The sequence below is a fragment of the Galeopterus variegatus genome, unplaced genomic scaffold (genome assembly GCF_000696425.1).
Source record: "Galeopterus variegatus unplaced genomic scaffold, G_variegatus-3.0.2 Scaffold1877, whole genome shotgun sequence".
Classification (NCBI taxonomy): Eukaryota; Metazoa; Chordata; class Mammalia; order Dermoptera; family Cynocephalidae; genus Galeopterus; species Galeopterus variegatus.
In genome coordinates, this window is record NW_007727988.1 from 245,528 (window position 1) to 258,795 (window position 13,268).

At 40.9% G+C, this 13,268-nt stretch overlaps 1 protein-coding gene across 2 annotated transcripts in view; it reads left to right on the plus strand.

Moving 5' to 3' along the window:
• Positions 1-12,592, plus strand: part of BBS4 (Bardet-Biedl syndrome 4) — a 49,737-nt gene extending 37,145 nt beyond the window's left edge. For both annotated transcript variants that reach the window (XM_008579410.1, XM_008579411.1), the window contains 9 exons: positions 1,952-2,005; positions 3,940-4,067; positions 6,339-6,393; positions 7,367-7,435; positions 8,449-8,601; positions 8,703-8,874; positions 10,623-10,692; positions 11,305-11,446; positions 12,014-12,592. In XM_008579410.1, coding sequence (XP_008577632.1) covers positions 1,952-2,005; positions 3,940-4,067; positions 6,339-6,393; positions 7,367-7,435; positions 8,449-8,601; positions 8,703-8,874; positions 10,623-10,692; positions 11,305-11,446; positions 12,014-12,241 — 1,071 coding nt within the window. In that variant the 3' untranslated portion in view covers positions 12,242-12,592. The remainder of the gene's footprint in view (positions 1-1,951; positions 2,006-3,939; positions 4,068-6,338; positions 6,394-7,366; positions 7,436-8,448; positions 8,602-8,702; positions 8,875-10,622; positions 10,693-11,304; positions 11,447-12,013) is intronic.
• The last annotated feature ends 676 nt before the right edge of the window (positions 12,593-13,268 follow it).

A 13,268-nucleotide genomic window follows, 5' to 3' on the forward strand; every position in this document is an offset into this window, starting at 1 on the left:
AAATCTGAGCATAATTAAATATCTGACATAAAACAATTACTATATATTTTTTCTGGTGTGATAATAGTACTGTGGGTAGGTTAAAAAAAGACCTACCTTTTAGAAATATATACTGAAATTTTTGTGGATGTAGTGTTATGCTATCTGGTATTTGCTTACAAAAGTAGTGGGAGCAGATGGGGTATGGATTGGATGGTTATTGGGATAGGATGATGAGTACATGGTAATTCTATGTTTATATATGGTTGAAATTTTCCTTAGGATATAGAACTAAAAAAGTAAAAAAAAAAGATCCCAGCACTGATGCTTTCTAACTGTGTTAAGTTAGGCAAACTACTTAACCTCTCTGAGCTTCAACTTCCTTATCTGTAAAACTGGAGAAATTGTATGTATGTTGCAGATTTGCTGGAAAATTAAAGTAATATATATGAAAACATCTGGCATAGAGCCTAATGTATAGCAGATGCTCAATCAGTGATTGCTCTTTTGTTGTTATTATTTTAAAAGACTTTGGGGCCGGCCCTGTGGCGACTCGGGAGAGTGCGGCGCTGGGAGCGCAGCAACGCTCCCGCCCCGGGTTCGGATCCTGTATAGGACTGGCCGGTGTGCTCACTGGCTGAGCGCGGTGCGGGCGACACCACACCAAGAGTTGTGATCCCCTTACTGGTCACGAAAAAGACAAAAAAAAAATAAATAAAAATAAATAAATAAAAGACTTGGGAAACATTAAAGCAGTTGTCTTTCAGCCCTGGGGTCCATGTTTCCTCTGACAAGAACACATCCCCACTACTAACAGGGTGGTCCTTTTTCTGTTTCCCAAGAGCAGTTTCCTTACCCTTTCTCCTTCTCCAAAGCTACCTTAAAAAAGGGAGATTTATTATAAAGAAATTCAAGAGATTCCATAAAAATTAAGGTCAGGAGATACAGGTTGATCTTGCAGTGGAGTAGAACTGGAAAGCTGTCAGCATCCAAGGTAGCTACTCTGCGTTTCTGCTTCATCTTTTCTTTCTCTAGATCAGAGATTGGCAAACTTTTTTTACTAAGGGCCAGTTAGTAAATATTTTAAGCTTTGCAGCTTCATATAGACTGTGTTGCAGCTATGTAACTCTGCACTTCTAGTGTGAGAGAGCCATATGAAAACAAGTGGTCATGACTGTGTCCCAATAAAACTTAATTTACAAAAAAAAGTAGGGAATGAATTTGGTACATGGGCCGATGTAGTTTTCTGACCTCTGCTCTAGACTTCTGCAGACCAGTTCCAAATATGTATATTTCATCATTATGGCCTCCAGATGGCGCTGTCAGTCTCCAAGTCCATGTCACCTAGTGAATTTAGTGCTTGCAGCTAGCTAACTCCATTCTAATTCCAGATACCTAGGGAAAGGACGCTTAACTGACTCAGGTATCCAGATATAGAGATAAAGATATCCATATCTGTCTATCTGTCTATCATCTCTATCTATATTGCCTTATAGGTGGAACTATGTGGCTATCAGCCCTCTCAGCAGGAGCTGTGGGTAGTCTCTTCTCAGAAGGCACAAAGCATATGGAGATGGGCTGGTTATGTACCCCAATGTACCACATAGATCCAGGAAGATTACCTGTTTATTCTGCTTTTATCTCTCTCTCTCTCTCTCTCTCTTTTTTTTTTTGGCAGCTGGTCAGTACAAGGATCTGAACCCTTGACCGTGGTGTTATCAGCACCACGTGAGCTCTCCCAAGGTAGCTAATTGGCCAGCCCCTATCTCTTATAATCTGTCATTTTTTTATATTAAGGAACTAATTTTGTACAATTAAATATATTTGAGTTTGAACTCTACTAAAAAGACTGTAGTGCATGTGTTAAAATTTAAACTTTACTGAGCAATAATAATCTCTAGAAGACTGTTGTTTCACTCTAATACTTACTGTGGAATTACACCTAAGCTGTTGTCTTTTCTTTTGTGTGTAGGAGATCTGCCATAACCTAGGAGTTTGCTACATTTATCTGAAGCAGTTCAACAAGGTAAGTTACAAAAGTGATGATGGTGGTCGACCGAGGATTTCACTGAGGATGCACTTTTTGTTACACAGGTGCCATTTTGTATTATCCGTAGTGCTTGCAGAAGTTTTTTGGAAGTGAAAATTTAAAGTGCCTATACACTTATCCCCATTTTAATTCTCATTTGCCATTATTCATCTTTTTTTCCCCCTGCTTTAAACAAGAAAATGGAAAAGTCTAGAAATATTATGAGGGAATGGCAATCTAACTGCTTTTCTCCTCTCCTCTTTTTCTCTACCCCCAGTTTAATTGTCCAGTATAGAAACAAATGTTCAATAAAATATAAGTATAAAAAAGTGGACCCTTAAGTCTTAAAGGTATAATCATGACCATGTGAGCTATCTTATGCTCTGACAGCAGCTGATATTAATTTTTAAGGTCATTGAAAATGAACTTAAAATTTTAAGTGGATCTGATTCTGATAATTTGCAGTTTTCAGTAATTTTCCATGATGAGAATTTATATTTCATTGTAATTAAGCTATAGGCTCTAAGGCTCTTATATCAGAGAAAACAATTTGAGCTTACCCTGGTATACAGATAAAGAAAAAAACAGTTATGTCTTAATTGAGGAATAGATAGAATTATTGAGAGCTCTGAAAGTTAATGATGGTGTGGTTGGGTAGAGTTTCCTTCATAAAGCTCCCGCTTGGTGGTTATCAAGTTTTATTTTCCTTTCTTCAATGCCACCAGGACTGAGAATCTGAATTAGTTAATACTCATTTGACAATTTTTAGTTTGTGTCAATTTGCAAACTGATGTGACAAATCTGTCCCTCATGGGTGTGAAAAAAAATCTGCACATCAACAATTGAGGTGTACGAGCAACTTTTCTCCTGTGAGATAGATAATAAATAAAATATATATATTTAGTGGGCCCCTTGGGTTTTCTGGATGGATCTATATATATGTGGTTGGTAGATTTTTTTCCTCTTCAAAGAATGTATTTTTTTTTTCCTTTTTGTCTTTTTTCATGACCGGCAACGGATCGCAACCCTCAGTGTTGCGCCCATACCGGACCGGGACCGGCAACGGGATCGCAACCCTCGGTGTTGCTCCCGCACCTCGCTCAGCCAGTGAGCAGCCGGTCTGTATGTGGGATCCGAACCCTCGGCGGGAGCGCCGCCGCGCTCCCAAGCGGCGCACTGTAGCAGTGCGCCACCGGGCCGGCCCCTTCAAAGAATATTTTGAACAGTGCATTTCTATTCACAGGATTATTCTGAGCCAGATCTTTGGTTGGACCTGTACTGAGGAGGAGAATTATATTCAGATTTTACTGTAAAGCTAACAGGCTAAGAAATACAATACCTGGCATTTATATAAGCATTTGTTGAATCAGTGAATGACTAAACAGTGCCATTTTGTTCATCTACAGGATATAAACTCCTCCAGAGCAAGGAGTTTTTGTTAATCCTAGTATACTTAGCACGTAGAAAAATAGGCACTCAATGAATACTTGAGTAAATAAATGAAGACAGTCCATTCATTCATGTATCATCATATTGATGAGGAAAATGAGGCCAGCCTGGGGAAAGTTGTGCAGCTGGTCAGTGGTGTACCTGGAATTGAGTTTGGTACAGTACTCTACACTGTACTATGATATCCCTTTTGACTTATGAAGTATGAGTCAAAGATGATAATGTCAAGGAGCAGAAAACATTCAGAAAGGTTAATCATCTTGTATAAACTCTCCCAAGTGACTCCAGAGGCAGAGAACAGTAACTCCTGTCAGGAAGGGCAGTTTTGGTATGTTTTGTTCTTTGGAGAGTGGGGGCTGTTTGCTGAAATGTGATGTTCATACATTAGAATAGCAAGAGCTCTGTTTTTGCGTTAGCCATGTAAAGCCATTGTGCTTTCAGTGATAATGATTTGGTTTTCTTTACTCCATCAAACTTCTTAGGCACAAGACCAGTTGCACAATGCCCTACATCTTAACAGGCATGATCTGACTTACATAATGCTGGGGAAGATCCACTTGCTGGAGGGAGACTTGGACAAGGCCATTGAAATCTATAAAAAAGCAGTGGAGTAAGTGTGTCTGTTTCCTTTAAAGCAATGAAAAACTAAAAAAAAATTGAGCGGATATATGAAATCCCAAGCCTAAGAGAGAGTGTGTGTGACTGATTCCTAGTTGTATGAGTTAGAGTAAAGTTTAGGTTAAGCGCTCCCAATTGCTTTAATACAGTAGACTGTTTCTTTCTCACCTATCAGGGTGACTGTGCTCTACAAGGTCAACCAGGGGTCCAGGCTCTTCCTTATTAACTCACCACTCCTTAGGTTGTTTTCTTCACCTGCATGATTGAAGCGAGTTACTGTAAAGTGACATCCACATTCTAGGCTGTTGTGGGAGGAGATGGTACAGGAGGCTAAGTACGGAATAAGCACATAGTAATAAGTTTGAAATGACCCAGAAGTGGTACACATATTTCCTGCTCCCATTCCATGGTTTGAAATTAGTTATGTGACCACACTTAGCAGCCAGGGAAGTAGGCAGACATGTGCTCAAGAGGAAGGAGAGAGATTTGGGGGTCAGCTGGAGTCTCCATTTTGGTTTTATACCTTATAACAGGTCCTCTGTTTCTAGAGATATTAGGTAGGGACAGGTTCAGTAATAAGCATTTAGCCTTATTAGCATGAGACCAATATCTTGTTTTTTTAAAACATCACTAGGGTAATCCAAACCCCTTTTGATAATGGAACTAACTGGCTTTCCCATGATGGTGTTCCACATTGCCTCTCTAAGGACACATGCTATCTTGTCTTTTCTGTATAGGGTTTTGTCTTATTTCTTTTAAGTGAGATAGATGTAGCAAAATGCTTTAATAAATGTCTCATTTGTTTGGTCACTTAATAAAATGTCTGGTCTATGGCTCAAAGCCTATTATTCTTGATGATTAGATTCTGAACTAAGATTTTAATTAATTAATTAATTACCTTTGTCTTTTACCATGGTAGTAAATTTTCTGGTTATAGTTAGGCTCAGTACTGCTTTTTGAATTTTCTTCAACCATATATTGTGTCTAAAAAGACAGAAAAATTTCTTGGTTTGTTAAGCTACAAAAGAGACTTTAGTCATCAAGAGGCTAAGTTTATATGGGTGAGTAGGATGGAGCCATGAATATATATTAAGTGCCTCTGTGGTGCTGGATGGTAGCCCTGAGCCTTGACCTCTGCCTTGTACAGGTTGGCTCTTTGAGATTAGCACACATAAATCCCAAGGGGAACATTCTTCCAGTGACTGGTCAATGTCTTAAGTCACTAAATTTCCCAGGAGGGAAAAGGAGACAGCTGAGCATTTGGAACCTCACTGAGAAGGTAGAGACCATTGTTCATGACCCACAGCTTTGGAAAGAATAGTCACGTTGTGGAGTGGGAGTAAATGCTGCTAGAATCATAGAAGTTACATAGCTTTGGGGAGGGAAGTGGTCAAAATGGTCAAAGTGAAAGGCAAATTCTCAGTTCAACTGAGAAAGTTGTGTTGGGCTAGTCCAGGCCTCCCCTGGTTGGGGCTTTGGCTCTTCTGGTTCTCGTCTCCCTACAGGTTACCTGCACCCACCTTATTCCTGAGAAGCAGAAGACATTGTTCCTTGTCCTTTGGCATTTGAACTGTTGAAACTGCCTGATAATCCTGTAGTCAAATCATGTCAACTCTGTTGCTTTGGTTTTGTGACAAAGACAATATCAGTGGGATGGCAGATAATATTTTACTTAAGCCAGTGTTTACTCCTGAAGACCACTGGCTGATTCTTTCCTAGGGCTGGTATATGTCTTCCTTTTTTTGTTTATTTTGTCTATTTATTATGGCTTTTTGTTTAATTTGGAGAGCACAGCACTAGGGGCCTTGGGATCCTAAATTACCCCCAAAAAGTATGCTCCCTGCCATCGTGAGCATAGTGAGAACAGAAAAAAAAGAAATCCCACAAGAGGGGACTGGCTAAACTATGAGTATGTGTATTCTAGACTGACTTGGTTTATAAAGCATTGTTCTTTAATTTTATCAGTATAATCAAGTCAGTCACACAAAATATTCCATAGGTTAAGACTTTGGCCCTAAGAAAAGGCCCTAAAAGGCGTCTGGATTCTAGGTTCCATTTCTTTCTTGCTAAACAGTCCTCTCTATAGCCAGGAATGAGATGATCTGCTTTTGAAGGAAATTCCCCAACTGCCTTCAGGAATTTCTGTGGTGAGAAAGAGGCTCAATAAAGTCTCTCAGGTGTTGCATGAGGGCAGATTACTATGCATTGGTCTCAGGCTCTCTCATCCCCATCTTATTTCCCTCTGAACATGTTTATGTTGCAGGTTCTCACCAGAAAATACAGAACTTCTTACAACTTTAGGATTACTCTACTTACAGGTAATGAAAACTCTTTATTCATTCATGCATTGATGTTAGAAATGCTTTTGGGTTTATGTGTGTGCTGGTTTTGCTGTATTTTGATATTTAACACATTTTACTAAAGGTCATATGAAGCACGTATGAACCTTACTTTCTGTATTTGATATTCTTTGCTAAAGGAATAACTTAATTTTCTGCATTCAAATGGGAAGCAATTCTATTTTAGCCTAGTGCAATTATAATTCTTATCCAACCAAGGAAGGAGCATATATGAGAAATAACTATCTGGTCTTGGGAGCAGTTATTTTGTTGTGGGGGGAGAAACTGTGATACAAGTTAGCCCTTCTTAGGGCTTTAGGGCAAAGGGCATTTTTCTTGCTCAATTTTCCTAACCAAGGTCCAAATAGGAAAGAGGGAAGATAACACGTACTTTATCTAGGATAAAATGTCTCTTCGCTCCTCTACATTCCTGAGTGCAAATGGGGTTGTTTTAATTCCATCACTTCTCTATATCAGCCTGAGGACCCAGGACCCAGGAATCCCTGAGGGCCCTACCCACTCCCCCTTCCAATTTCCCAAATTCCTTGCTCAGTTGATTCTGCCCTCAGCTCTCCCTCTGTGGTGGTCTTAATGTCTATTTCATTTTTCTTTAAAAGGAATCAGTAGCTTACCCCTGGGCTTTGGCTGGAGAAGTTGGTTCCAAGGGAGATGAGGCTAAGTAGCCCATTTCCTGCTAACAGGCATGAATGTGGAACAGCTCTACTGTGGCAGAGATACTTTGACCTTATCAGGAGACACATCAACAAAATAGGAAAAAACCACAAATATCGGGATTTTTAGTTTTCTTTATCTGGTATCTGTAGCTCTTTTTTTTTTTGTCAAGGGAATTTATAGAAGTCACTGTGCTCCTGTTCAGGGTGTAGTTGACCAGACATCTTAACTGCCATCTCCCTGCTGATGTAATCTCTCTGGTTTGCTTTTTTTTCCCAAGCTTGGCATTTACCAGAAGGCATTTGAACATCTTGGAAATGCACTGACTTATGACCCTACCAACTACAAGGTATTGCAGGGTGTGAACCCCAGAGCCTTTACATAGATGTTCCCACTGCTTTTAGAGGTGATCTTACCCTGGAAAGCAAGGGGATAGGTTCCTCATTTTGAATACCTGAGAAATTACCTTTTTTCTTAGAAAAAACAAATAAAAGATAGCTCTTCTTATTTGAAAATATTGTAAACTGTTGGTCCTCTGCTTCTTAGGGCTTTAAAAGAGCACATCTGTTATAACAAGCCTGTAGCCTCTGCAGAAAGCAAAATGGTAGTCCTGTTAAACTTTGTTACTTAGGAAATTAGCAAAGCCAACACAGAATTATTATATTTTTCAAAAATAATTCTGGTGAGATGACTTCCAGATTCCTAATGAATTTGAGATTACAACTTTTGTCCAGATGTGACCTTGGGTTTGAGAAGGAAGATCATCAAGTGGATGAATATAATTGAGGGAGATGTGGCAAGATAATCTATTTATTAAAGGACACAAACTCAGTCCTGAATTAGGAAGTCACATTAGCCTGACTGTCAGCTCCCCAACCTTGACACCTTTCCTTAGAGAAATCAAAGGGCTGGACTGATGCAGCCTAAAGCTGACTCACCCTATGTTCTGTAGCAGAAAGAGCTGTACCTTTAGTAGCCAAAGACAGGTATATTTGAAGTGTCTAAGGCACTTGGTGCACCAAGTAGGGGCTGCAGAGAACAGATTAAAGGCAGTTTTTACTTAAAGGGCCCTTATATTATGAAATACTGGTTTCCTGGCTAGAAGTAGGAAACAAATTATCTGAGTAAAGCCAGTGACATTTTATCTTTTCTTTTTTTGTACTATGCCAAAAAGAGCCACAGTATGGTTTGCAGGGACATTCCTCAGTAGCATTTGTTCTAGTAGCTTGGATATACTATGTCCTTGGAAGAAGTTTTTCACTCCTGTCTACGCTGATGGGCCTGTTGAGTATCTACACTCAGGAAGGCTTCAGCCTTTGGGGAATGACTGAATTACTAATGTTCCATGTGCCACGCTTTCAGGCCATCCTGGCAGTAGGCAGTATTATGCAGACCCACGGGGACTTTGATGTTGCCCTCAACAAATACAGAGTTGTAGCTTGTGCTGTTCCAGAAAGTCCTCCACTCTGGAATAATATTGGAATGTGTTTCTTTGGCAAGAAGAAATATGTGGCAGTGAGTATCCCTTCATGTTTCTTGTTTGCGTTCATACCTGCAGTTATTGGGTCTGCTAAGCTTGCCCCTCTTTCTCATTGAGTGCCCCTTCTCTCCTGCAGGCTATCAGCTGCCTGAAAAGAGCCAACTACTTGGCACCCTTTGATTGGAAGATTCTATATAATTTGGGTCTTGTCCATCTGACTATGCAGCAGTACGCATCAGCTTTCCGTTTTCTCAGTGCAGCCATCAACTTCCAGCCAAAGATGGGGGAGCTCTACATGCTCTTGGCTGGTAAGACATTTATGTCGAAAACCCCCTCTGCAGTCTATAATGAAGGAAGATGAATTAGAATCATAGAAGGTTCTAATTCTTCTATGGCTAAAAGTCCCACAGAAGCCATTCTGCTTGGAGATCCTATTGGAATCTCGATTACAGTCCTAGAAGAAATATGAAAGAAAAAGATGACAAAGTGCCTGGTTGCTCCTAGCCTGGAGGAATTTTACTCAGAGACCAACAGGCTAAATCAAGATCATCCCTGGTTTATCTTTTTCCAATTTTTTTCTCTTGGCTTGGTAATTCATTTTTATTTATACTGAGTTTCAGATATTGAATGTTAACAGCTTGGGCTTTAGGGAGGCTCCTGCCTCCACTACTTACTATGTGTACCTAGAGTTGATGTGAGGGTTACATGATTAAATACTCAATGAATATTAACTGTTGGGTTTGTTGTGGGTATAGAATTGGTCTTCAATTATTAATATTGTTGTTACCATAATATAATTGGTTCCTGGGTGGTAGTTCCAATTCAAGCTACCTTATGTTGAAACCCTTAATCTCCGCTGAGCATAATGTTATATGGAATGTGATCCCATTCCTGAAACTTCATTTTATGCCATACAAATACTAAAATTGATCACAAAAATAAGTTAAACAAACACTTTAAAAACTGTTAGGTCAAATAATTTAAAATTTATGACTGAATATTTTCTCCATATGCTAAACCTACTAGATGTAAGCCCAAAAGCAGTCTCCATGTGCTCTGTTAACAGTGGTCTTCAGGTGATTTTTTTTTCATCACTTTGTGGTTCTTATTTATAAGAGAAAGGTTGCAAAAGCAATTGAGTGGTGGTTATTTGGGGGTTGACTGAATACAAAGATAGCCCAGTTCTACTGGGGACACAGAAATGTAACAGTCATAATGTAAGGCATAATCAACATTTCTAATTTTACAAAGTAGAGGTGGCCTTCACACTAAATCCTGAAGGACAAGCTGGAACTGAGTAGCATAGAATGGCTGAGAAGCCACTATGAACAAGGCATGCAGCCATGAAACTTCACCACGGTCCCTTTTAGCTAGTGTTAGAGAATGTGGTGGGAGATGAGTAAGGAAAGAATAGTCTAGGTCAGATTTTGGAAGGCCATGAGTACAGTATGAGGACTTCAGACTTTATCCAAGAGGCCGTGTTTATCCAAGTGCTTTCCTAGATCTCCTCTTAGATGCCTGGTAGGAGTAAGCGCATGGCTGTTGGGGAGGTAGGGTGAGAGAACTTCCAGAGCATCTGTTTTTATTTGTTTTAAATATTAGGTTTCCAGGAAATACTGACCGGAAGGGAAGGGGAGAGTATTCTGTTGCTAAATAAAAGTTTAAAGGCTACGGTTATAGGTGCTGAGGAACCAGTGAATAGTGACGTGGTCAGATTTGTCTGTAAGTCAGCAAGATACCTGGCTGTATCGTGGCAGGTGGGGACATTGCCACTGGGAAAAAAATGGAAAGCCTGCAATGACCTGGACCTGAACAGAGGCAATGTCAGAAAAGAAAATGCAAAAATAGGGTGCACAGAATTTGGCAACTGATTACCTGTGGAGAAGGGATTGTTGAAAATGGCACCAGGTATCTAAGCTGAATGTTGGGTAAACAGTGGTGCCATTAGCTGAGAGGGTGAAACAGGAGTTCAGCTTGGGAGTGGTCCTGAAATATTCCTTTTGTTTTCTAAGCTGACTGCACCAGCCACTTTCAGTGCTCACTTTCTTTGTTGCAGTGGCTCTGACCAATCTGGAAGATATAGAGAATGCCAAGAGAGCCTACACAGAAGCAGTCCGCCTGGATAAGTAAGCTGCTCTGTGGGGAATGATGTTGGGAATGGTGCTGGGAATGTCGGGTTGGACTCTCCAAAGTCATGAGGTGGTGCCGTAGCATCAGTGCTGCCTGTGAGCCCAGCCACTCCTCCAAGTCCTTTGTTCACAGCAGAACTAAGTGTGGAAGGATGTGGTTCCTAAGCACACAGTGGCTCAACAGGAATTGACACTTTCTGAGAAAATGTTTCCAGTCCAGAAAAATGTTTAAGTCAGGAGGCTAGAGAAAATCAGAGCTGGCGGTGGGCTAGCTCGAATATAAATGGGACTCTGGGCTCAGTTTAAGATAAACTTGACTCTTCCAGGATTTATTCCACTGGCATCTGCTGGACAGCAGTGTAGGGATCCCTTTTTTAACTCTGTGCTGGGTGGTATCTGTGGAGGGCTGAATGTCAGACTTGGTCCCAATACCTGCTTCGCTGGTTGGGCAATTAATTCCTTAATTCTCCTCCACAGGTCCACATAGCACATGTGTTCTAATGGAGAAATCTCTACTTAACCAGTTTTTTGTTTTTGTGTAATGAGAAGGATCTCTAAATGACCATTTGTTACAAAGCTCCAGCTCCATAGAATCCCTGTCTGCCACAGGTGCAACCCTTTAGTAAACCTGAACTACGCTGTGCTGCTATACAACCAGGGCGAGAAGAGGGGCGCCCTGGCTGAGTATAAGGAGATGGAGAAGAAAGTCAACCTACTCAAGGACAATAGCTCACTGGAATTTGACTCTGAGGTATATCTTCTGTTAGCTCCCAGGAATCATAAGCAAGTTGCCAGGAGTCTTTTGGGTCCAACCCAAATAATCCAGATACAAGGTATTATAGGCTCATGGCTCTCTTGGCTTTCATGTTCTTGCCAGGATGTGCTCGTCAATTAGTGACAGCCTGAGAAAAACTCTCCTAGAACAAAATAATAAAAGGAAATTCAGGCTTACTGGGTTATATGTTATTGCCAATACTACTCAACTGAGTTGAGGTCTGTGTCTCTTTGTACCTTCCTTCCACTTCCCTTCATGTAGAAAAGGCAGCGTTTAGCCCAATAATGCACCAAATTTGAATTGTTGGGTTTTGAGATATGTATGAACCCCCTTGCTTTTCACTGAGGGCAATCTGTTTTCTCTGCTGTTTGAGAATGATTTCCTTGTGATAAATACTCCTCCCTCAAATGCTAGTACCAGCAGGCACTATTTTAGCTAAAACCCCCTTGGTGGAAGCCAAAACCCCCTTGGAGGTAGGTTGGCTTGTCTGTGCCAGTAATGACTGTGGTTTTTTTTTTTTTTTCCTTCCTACATGGGCACAAGATGGTGGAGATGGCTCAGAAGTTGGGAGCTGCTCTCCAGGTTGGGGAGGCACTGGTCTGGACTAAACCAGTTATAGATCCCAAATCAAAGCACTGGACTACTTCAACCACCAAACCTGCCAGTTTGCAGCAGCCTCTGGGCTCTAATCAAGCTCTAGGACAGGCAATGTCTTCAGCAGCTGCATACAGAAAGCTCCCCTCAGAAAGGAGGCTACCCAAAGCTCCATGAAGACCTAGCGGGTGCAAGCACATGTCCCAGCAAAGAGATTATAGCTTTGAGTGAGGCTTGCACTCTTTAGACTTATAAAGTGTTCAATGTAGTGTTGGCCAGAAGGGGAAAAAAGCCACAGAGTGGCCAAACTGGCACTTGTTCCCTTAAGGTAAGCTTTGTAGCAGGTAACAGCTACTATCAGGTTTAGTTGGATGGTCAATACACTGGGTCTTTACAATTTTCAAGTTTAGAAATATGTTACTATAGTATATGCTGTCATGTAGTCTTGCTTTAATTTTCACTGCTTTATCATAAGTTGGCATGGTGCAGGTAATTAAAGATTTCTCTCACTGATTCATTGAAGGCAAACTTGACTGTTGCTTTATTTTTTCAGTTATGGTCTTCCTTCATAACTGCAAGGATACATCACAGTCCTCCTATTCTCAGAAAATAGGATGTTTCCTCTTGAAATGTTTTTGGGGGTTTTGTGTGTGTGTGTGTTTTGGAATCCTCTTGAAATTTAACAGCAAAAATAACAATTTCTTCTGGAATTGTCGAGCTGAGAATTCAGGCTATTTATTTTGTTACTAAGTGCTGGAGGAACATCCCAACTCAAAAAGCCACCGTTTCTTCCTCTGGAACCAGAGCCTGCTGTGGAAGCAAGTCCAACTGAAGCATCAGAACAAATAGGAGAAAAGCAGGAGCAGGATGGCCCCAGAGTAGGAGAAGTCACGTGACTCAGGCAGAGTGGAGGCCAGTACTATGCTCTGGGTGGGTACCACAGAATTAAAACGCAGAAGGCAAGGTGTGTTATGATGATCACAAGGAGCCTGTAAAGCAGCCTAAGGCCTATGCAGCCCTCCATTGGCCCCATCAGCCAGGAAATAGGGAGAAGGTGGCCTAGATGGTTCCTTTTTAGAACTGGGAGCAAGTCTTGAGGTTCTATGTTTGCAGCTCCAACAGTCAGCAAGGCACATGATGCTGTTTGCTTTTGAAAGGACTTTTATCTCCTGGCTTACTGACCCCCTTCTTTGCACAAGGAAAG